General features: G+C 36.3%; 1 protein-coding gene across 1 annotated transcript; it reads left to right on the top strand.

Annotated features, from left to right (window-relative positions):
• The first annotated feature begins 3,849 nt into the window (after positions 1-3,849).
• On the top strand, positions 3,850-6,266 carry LOC121413337 (tubulin alpha-1 chain-like). Its single transcript, XM_041606122.1, has 3 exons — positions 3,850-3,979; positions 4,396-4,618; positions 4,942-6,266. Exons 1-3 carry the CDS (start codon positions 3,977-3,979, stop codon positions 6,072-6,074), a joined length of 1,359 nt encoding a protein of 452 aa, XP_041462056.1. The 5' UTR covers positions 3,850-3,976; the 3' UTR covers positions 6,075-6,266.
• The last annotated feature ends 2,583 nt before the right edge of the window (positions 6,267-8,849 follow it).

Below are 8,849 nucleotides of genomic sequence, written 5' to 3'. Positions count from 1 at the left end.
TAAAGTTTTTAAGGGGATTAATAAAAGTAAAATCAGGCCCCAAAATGACATTCATGCAACCTACCGCCCCCCACCTCAGACCCATTACACTATACAGTGTGTATCAAAAAACAGTTTACACCCATAAAAAATCCTGTAAAATTATACATTTGTAATATCCTTAAGATTTTTCCACATTTTAACATTGGTACAGATCCATTTAAGCAAATGACGATATAACTCTCGAAAAATATTTCCTCTTGAGTGAGCACCACTTACTTTTGAAAAGTTAGTGAAAAATGATTTGCGCAGAACTTTTGAAATAGTTATGCGAATAAAAGTAGACCTCCAATCATGAAGAACACATGGAATTTAGCTAGTAAAATTGATTTAAAGATATTTTTACCTTTTTCAACTTGTTTCCTTGCCTAAAACACTTCGAAGTGTCACTCCCCCACACACCGAGGCCATCGTGACAATATTTGCTGTAACGCTGAGCTGTGATTTACATAAAATGGCTTAGGCTTGATTTTCATTTTGTTAACCATTGTCAAGCTTGGAAAAAGTGTGAAGAAACAAGTATTAACTGAAAATGAAATGTAAACCCATTTTAAATGATAAAAACTTGAAAAATGAAAAAAAAATGCTGGAGATGTCTGATATAAATTTTTGTTCAGGTTCTGTTAGTCCTCAGATCCAGCTGGCACAAAAAAGGGTAAAAGTTGTGCTTACTAAGTGTTGACATTTCAATGTGGTTGGCAAAATTGTTACAAAATGCTTGAATTTATCCGTTTTATTTCAATAGACTAAAAGTGCAAAGGAAATGTATGAGAATTTTTTTCGCAGGGTAAGTTTAATTTGATTTCGTCCTTTGCCCGTGACACAGCGTGAAAACGAGCATTTCTGCACAAACAGATTTCTGCGAGCTTTACAAAAATGGACAGTGCTCACTCAAGTGTAACATTCTGTCAAAATTGTTACTTTCATTGGATAGATGTGACCCAAGCCCAAGATTATACGTTAAAAAAAATACCCACATGTTGCATATTTTTTAATTCCCAGGGCTTTTTCAAAGTGTAAACTTTTTTGATACGCACTGTTTAGAAAACTGATTTTCTTAAGTTATGCATAATTTGCATTTTGTCATTTCTGTGAGTCACCCGATGTAATATTAAAAAAAAATCAAGTTATGCACTCCTAGATTTTAAATAACATGTCGAAATAATGTCCACCTCAGAGAAATGTTGGTTTGAATTAATAGAGAAAATCAGACAAGCATAATGCTAAAAATGTCATTAAAATCAAATGTAAAATAAGAAAGTTATGACATTTTGAAGTTTCCCTTATTTTAAAAAAATAGTTATATGCACAATTTAGTCACTTACAAATGAGAGAATCAATGATGTCCCTCACTCTCTATTTCTTTTTTTTTTTATTGTTTGAATTATACAATATTTCAATTTTTACAGATTTGACAACAAGAACCAACTTGACTGAAACATAAAATGTTAAACAATGGTAATCCCACATGATCAGTGAGAAATAAAACTTTATTTCACAGGACAATGGGGAAAAATAGAATATTTCAGTGAGTGAGTGATGTCATCAGTTGCCTCATACCAACCGATATGTGCATAACTTTTTTAAGAAATTAAGTGAAACTTAAAAATGTCATAACTTTTTTTATTTTACATCCGATATTGATGACATTTTCAGCGTTATGCTTGTTGAATTTTTCTCTTTTTTCTCTAAAAAAAGTATTTATTTGGGGAAAAAGAGACAATAAATGATCATCTGAACATTTTAAATAGATCGAAGGAAAAAAGATAGATAGATACATAAATAGATAAATAAATAGATAGATAGATAAATAGATAGATATATAGATAGATAGATGAATAAATAAATAAATAAATAGATAGATAGAAAGATAGATAGATGGATAGATAGATATATTGGTTGATCGATATAGATAAACTTTATAGGGGGGTACATAATAAAGAGAAATGGGGGAAATGCTATATTAAAGGGGAAGCTCACGCTGAAGAAAAGTTTGTTGTATATAATATAGCAGAAATAAATAATAAGAAATATTGGTGAAGGTTTAAGAAAAATCCGTTAAAGATTGAGAAAATAATTAGAATTTTAATTTTTGGATTTGTAACGTCATAAACGAGCAGGCTGCCCCCATAATATAAAATGCATGAATTTCATTTTTTTAATGGTTCCTGATGACTAGTATTTTTTGTTTTATTTTCATGATCGGTTGAGAAATGATTTGTCTATTGATATATAGGTAAAAGGTATGTACCTGTACAGTAAAAAAAACATTTTCAATATTCTGAGAAAATCACATTTCAATGATTTTCTACCATTCGTTATGTAGGAATGCTGCTCGCATAATTATGACGTAACTAATTGAAATTCTAATGACTTTTTAATTCTTTGATGGATTTTTCTCAAACCTTCGGCAATATCTTTTATTATTTTTCTGCTATTTCTACAATATTTTTTGTCAGCGTGAACTTTCCCTTTAACGCCATTGAATTTCACCCTTCAATGTACTAAAGAACTGCTCATAAACGTTTCAAAATGATATACATTATAAGATTCAGGTAATAATCATCAGTTGTGTACTTTTTTAAAAAGAAACCTATCAGGCTATACCCTGCATTATAGCAGTGGGTATTACAGGTATATTGTTCAGTATCGATTTTGAGGATATGAGGGAAAGTATTCTTGAAAAGGCCTATTGTATCAAACAATGAACATCTCAGGTAGCAACAAGAAAATTCTGTTTACACTTCTTAACTACGAGCAGTCTGTTACTCTGTGGTGGTACACATAGCTGGATGGGAGGGGGAATGTCAATCAAATTAATTGATCACGAGGTGTTTTTAAAAGATATTTAAAATAAAGGACAGAATGATTATGTGGTACATGCCATACATAAAACACCGTGCCTTCGACATCAAAATAATTCCCTAAAGTTCATCTATGCGAGTGTCTCAAAAAACAATCTATGTTTGTAGTATGTATATAATATTTGGCAGAAAGAAGCTGCTAAGGACTGCTTATCTAATAAAAGAGAGCCGATGGAGTCAAAAGGGGCCTAAGCTTTTGATCCTAGCAGAATCTTCGTTGGAGGCAAAATGACAAACATATAAAGTGGAACAACCAGAATATAGACCACAGATATGCAACAGCGTGTAATATTTCATACAATCTTGATATAGAACCACGATATGATGTTTTCCCTTTATCTAATGCACTTTGTATCTTATTAAAAGTCGCTTTACGCCTGTAAATGAAATTCGTCATCATTGTTCCTATCATCCATTTTGAAAGTGTAATAGTACCCATATAATGAAATATCATATACGCATGCATGTAAGAACACAAAATAAACTTAACCTGATTCCAAACAAGATAGCGGACTGTAATAGAAATGTCTTATCAAAAGAAAGAACAGGAATAGTTTTATACTTTTTAAACACTGAAGTCAGCAATTTAGCATAATCACGCAGAAATGCACGACTATGAATGTATCAATTAAGCACTGCATGTCTTTGCAATATTAGTTCGGTTTCATTTGCTCTAGATGTTGCTCCCGGCAACAGTATCTAGGGGGTTATATGAACACAGACGACCCCCCCCCATGCACCATTATTCAAACAAGACAAGGTAACAACAAAACAATCATCGATATTAGATTCGCAACCACTAACGGCAACCTAACGATGCGAACTTTATAGGCAATACCGACGGTTATAAAGTGTTCGCTCGAGCTCATCGACTCATCGCCATTGGTCAATTATTTGTTTATGGTCAAGCCGCATAGCAACGGCTAAGGTGTATAAATGAACGTCGGGGAGTGAAGCCGCCATATTCAGATTTTGCTCAAGACACATCGCACGTCGAAGGCATTTCGTGAATTTGCGACTTTTAAGTCAATATTTTTTCTTCGTTAAATACTTCATAACTCAAGAACTTCAATATGGTATGTGTATTTCATTTATGTTTTTAACGTCGGTTAATGATTGTGATCATTGTGCCAACCTGTTGCTCTTTTTAGATGAATATTTTTTTACTGGTTCTGGTTACTATTCTACAAAATTTAAATAGATGTGAATACTAGATACTATTTTTTGTAAATTTTTTAATCAGTATAAACAACTTGTCAACTTTGGTAAGGAAATACCCCAAACCGTACGGAATTTGAAAAAAATAGTGACATTGTATATTCAAAAAGCGGCCTACTATCTTTGGCAAAAACTATTGCCTTACAGTTATCAACCACCTTTGATATCTTTGACATTGTATAACGTCTATAATAGAATACTTTATAAAATTTTAAATATAAAAATCTTCATCATCTTACGTCTAAATTAATCTCACTTTCTCTCATTATTATAGCGTGAATGTATCTCTATCCACGTCGGCCAAGCCGGAGTCCAGATCGGTAATGCCTGCTGGGAGTTGTACTGCCTTGAGCACGGCATCCAGCCTGATGGTCAGATGCCCTCAGACAAGACCATCGGAGGTGGTGATGACTCCTTCAACACCTTCTTCAGTGAGACTGGGGCTGGCAAGCACGTCCCCCGTGCCGTCTTCGTCGATCTCGAGCCAACCGTAGTCGGTAAGCATTAAACTTTCATTCGTCAAAAGAATGAACATGATGAAGATGCTAATATATAAAAAAATGTAGTGATCTTATGTATTGATCCAATTCAGTAAAGTATTTTAGATTTCCATGTTATCATTATGCTTATCATGGAAATATATTGTTAACAAAACTCATATTGACTAATTCATCGTCAGTAACCATGGTAGCAGGAAAATATTTCAAACTGTATCTGTTACTTTTCAGTTTATTGTTTAACGACATAAAGTACAATTCTCGTTCGCATTTTAGTTCATCTTAATAATGATTTGTTTTCTATTATATTTTCTCTACTTTAGATGAGGTCCGTACCGGTACCTACCGTCAGCTCTTCCACCCCGAGCAGCTGATCACCGGCAAGGAGGATGCTGCCAACAACTACGCCCGTGGTCACTACACCGTTGGAAAGGAACTCATCGATATCGTCCTCGACAGGATCAGGAAGTTGGCTGACCAGTGCACAGGTCTTCAGGGATTCCTCATCTTCCACAGCTTCGGTGGTGGCACCGGCTCTGGATTCACCTCCCTTCTCATGGAGCGTTTGTCTGTTGATTACGGAAAGAAGTCCAAGCTCGAGTTCGCCATCTACCCCGCTCCTCAGATCTCCACCGCTGTCGTCGAGCCCTACAACTCCATCCTGACCACCCATACCACCCTCGAGCATTCCGACTGTGCCTTCATGGTCGACAACGAAGCCATCTACGATATCTGCCGTCGCAACCTTGACATCGAGCGTCCCACCTACACCAACTTGAACCGTCTCATCGGACAGATTGTCTCCTCCATCACCGCATCTCTCCGATTCGATGGTGCCCTCAACGTCGATCTTACCGAGTTCCAGACCAACTTGGTGCCCTACCCACGTATCCATTTCCCTCTTGCAGTCTATGCCCCAGTCATCTCTGCCGAGAAGGCCTACCATGAGCAGCTGACTGTTGCCGAGATCACCAACGCTTGCTTCGAGCCTGCCAACCAGATGGTGAAGTGCGATCCCCGTCACGGCAAGTACATGGCCTGCTGTCTCCTTTACCGTGGTGATGTCGTCCCCAAGGATGTCAACGCTGCCATCGCTACCATCAAGACCAAGCGTACCATCCAGTTCGTCGACTGGTGTCCAACTGGTTTCAAGGTCGGTATCAACTACCAACCACCCACCGTCGTTCCCGGTGGTGATCTTGCCAAGGTCCAGCGTGCCGTCTGCATGTTGAGCAACACCACCGCCATCGCCGAGGCATGGGCTCGTCTTGACCACAAGTTCGATCTGATGTACGCCAAGCGTGCTTTCGTCCATTGGTACGTCGGAGAGGGTATGGAGGAAGGAGAATTCTCCGAGGCTCGTGAGGATTTGGCCGCTCTCGAGAAGGACTACGAAGAAGTCGGAACCGACTCCGTCGATGCAGAGGGAGAGGAGGAGGAAGGCGAAGAATATTAGACAGGTTCTGACACTCCTGACGCCTATCGACATTACGAACTGAAATGACCGGTTACTTTCTAGCAATAATGATAAAAATATTTGTTCTGAACTCTATATAATTTTGGACTTTACCCAGTATCAGATAAAGAGAAGATCTATGCCACATTATTTCAAATAAACATGTCTCTGAACATAATATTTTTAAAGAAATACTCATGCTATCTTTCCATTATTTTTGCAGCATCACAAGTTAAGATGATGTTTGGTCTGCGGGTGATATAAAGGAGAATGGTAATGGTTGTGATTGAATTAGGCTATGTGAGATTGGATTTCATTGTGATTATGTTAGTGATGTTTTAGTGATGATGATGATGATGATAATGATGGTGATCATGTTGATGATGTTGATGTTGATAATGATGATAATGATGATGATGATAATGGTGATGTTAATGATGATGGTGATGATGGTGATGATGATAATGGTGATGTTGATGATGGTGATGATGATGGTGATGTTGATGATGATGTTGATGATGATGGTGATGATGATGATAATGGTGATGATGATGATGATAATAATGATGATAATGATGATGATGATGATAATGGTGATGTTGATGATGGTGATGATGACGATGGTGATGTTGATGATGGTGATGATGACGATGGTGATGTTGATGATGATGGTGATAATGATGATGATAATGATGATGATGATAATGATGATGGTGATGATGATAATGGTGATGTTTATGATGACGATGGTGATGATGTTGTTGATGATGATGATGATGGTGATGTTGATGGTGATCATGTTGATGATGGTGATAATGATGATGATGAGGATGATGATAATGATGTTGATGGTGAGGTGGTGGTAGCAGCGACTGATAACGGATTGACACGTAAAGTCTCCCAAAAGGTTATCACACTCCTATTGATATTTTTTCTATTTTACCCCCAAAATATGAATATTTTAGCCCCCAGGGGCGTTTTTCCAATGTCCCGCTTTTGGAGGACAAAATATGACATTTTGGAAATAGACCATAAGATGACTGCGTTAACTGGATTAATATGATGACGATGATGATGATCACGATGATGATAATGATTACGATTAAATGAAATTTAATTCAAGTTTGAATATGAAATGAGGTAGAAAATACAGTTTCCAGTTGAAAAGACTATAATTTATGGGATTATAAACAGGTCCGAACACTTTACACTCTGGAACTCACTTCCGCTTAGCTTAAGATCCCATTCTTCTATAAGTTCCTTTAAAGTAGCACTTAAGATATATCTCTTCCGTTATTATTATATTTTTTACAATTAATATGTCCGTAGTTAAGTTAATTTGATCGATTAATTTAGTTTATTAAGTTAGTTAGGTTTTGTGATGTAAAGCGCTAAGAGAAATTTGATAGGCGCTATATAAATATTGAATTATTATCATTATCATGATAAAAATTATATTTCTCAGGAGATTTAGGTATATGAGCGTCTCTTATATTTAATCATTCCATTTAAAAAAATATAGACTGTAATAATTGATTAACCTGTATAGATATAGTGATAAATAATAGTTGGTTTTTGTACATAGCAAGGTCGGTGCTGGGCAAACTTCAACCAATCAATTTTTTTGGCTGAATTTGAATAATTTCCTGTCCTATATTATTACATAAAATAGAGTGATTTAACATATTTCCGGAAGGTCCGTAGTTAGGTGATCAATGGTGTATCAGGGGGTGGACGTGGCACCTTATGAAATGAAAAACAATATTCTAGTCAATTATAACATTCTACATTTTATCGAATAAAAAAGTAGTCGTATGTGGGAAAAATTAATATGATTCCAAAACAATCATTATTAAACCGAAAACACGCTAAAAGCAAACTTGAACATATTACTGTTAAACGGGGCTTGAAAATGACTGCATGTCATTTATTTTTAATAAAATTTGATTTATGTGCCCCTGTTTGAATAATCCTTGGACGCGTCAGTGTGTATCGATCTGATGCTTTCCCTGTAATAGGAGGGTCCTGTGTTCGAATCCCACCAAAGCCCAGCGTCCGTTGGCAAGGCATTAATCCACACTTTGCCACTCTCCACCCAGGAGTTAAATGGGTTCTTTGAAGGAAGCGAAAAAGGCATACGTAGTATTCCTTAATTAAATCTTGGAACTCCTGTTGGTCTGGAATACTCAGTGAGTGCAGAAATTGCATACATAATTGTGTGCGGGTATGTCAGGGTCCGATGACTACGGTAATCATGGGAATGATTTATCTAGAGACGCGTCGTTCCGATGGAATAAACTCTATATAACAGAGAAATATTTATATCATTTTATCGACTTTATCCACCTATTATACTACGTGTATCAATAGGGCGTGTGTATGGACCGTTTCAGACGGGTTTTTGACCAAAAACGCCAAACAAACAAAAAAAAAAAAGCACCTGCAGGTTGAACCAGTTACCTCCTGTAACCGCGCTGTGTATACAGTGTCACGCTATATAACATTTTAAAGATATCAACGTGGACGCATTATTTTCACCATCATTCTAATGAAGGCATCGTGACTGCTCATCGACTTGTAGGCCTATAGGCAAAAAAAGGTATAAACATTTTCATCTTTTCTTGGTGATCGACTGGTACCACTTTTTTGAAAGTACGACTTTTGTTTAAAGCTGCGGAATATGATTTTCTACTAATAAAGCGACTACCTTTCTGAATTTCATGTAACTTAACTCGGCATATAAGGTAAGAACTACTCTTTATGATAGTTTGTTTA

This window comes from Lytechinus variegatus, chromosome 4, assembly GCF_018143015.1.
Source record: "Lytechinus variegatus isolate NC3 chromosome 4, Lvar_3.0, whole genome shotgun sequence".
Taxonomy (NCBI): domain Eukaryota; kingdom Metazoa; phylum Echinodermata; class Echinoidea; order Temnopleuroida; family Toxopneustidae; genus Lytechinus; species Lytechinus variegatus.
The sequence above is the reverse complement of the archived record's forward strand: the minus strand, read 5'-3'. Positions and strand labels throughout refer to the sequence as shown.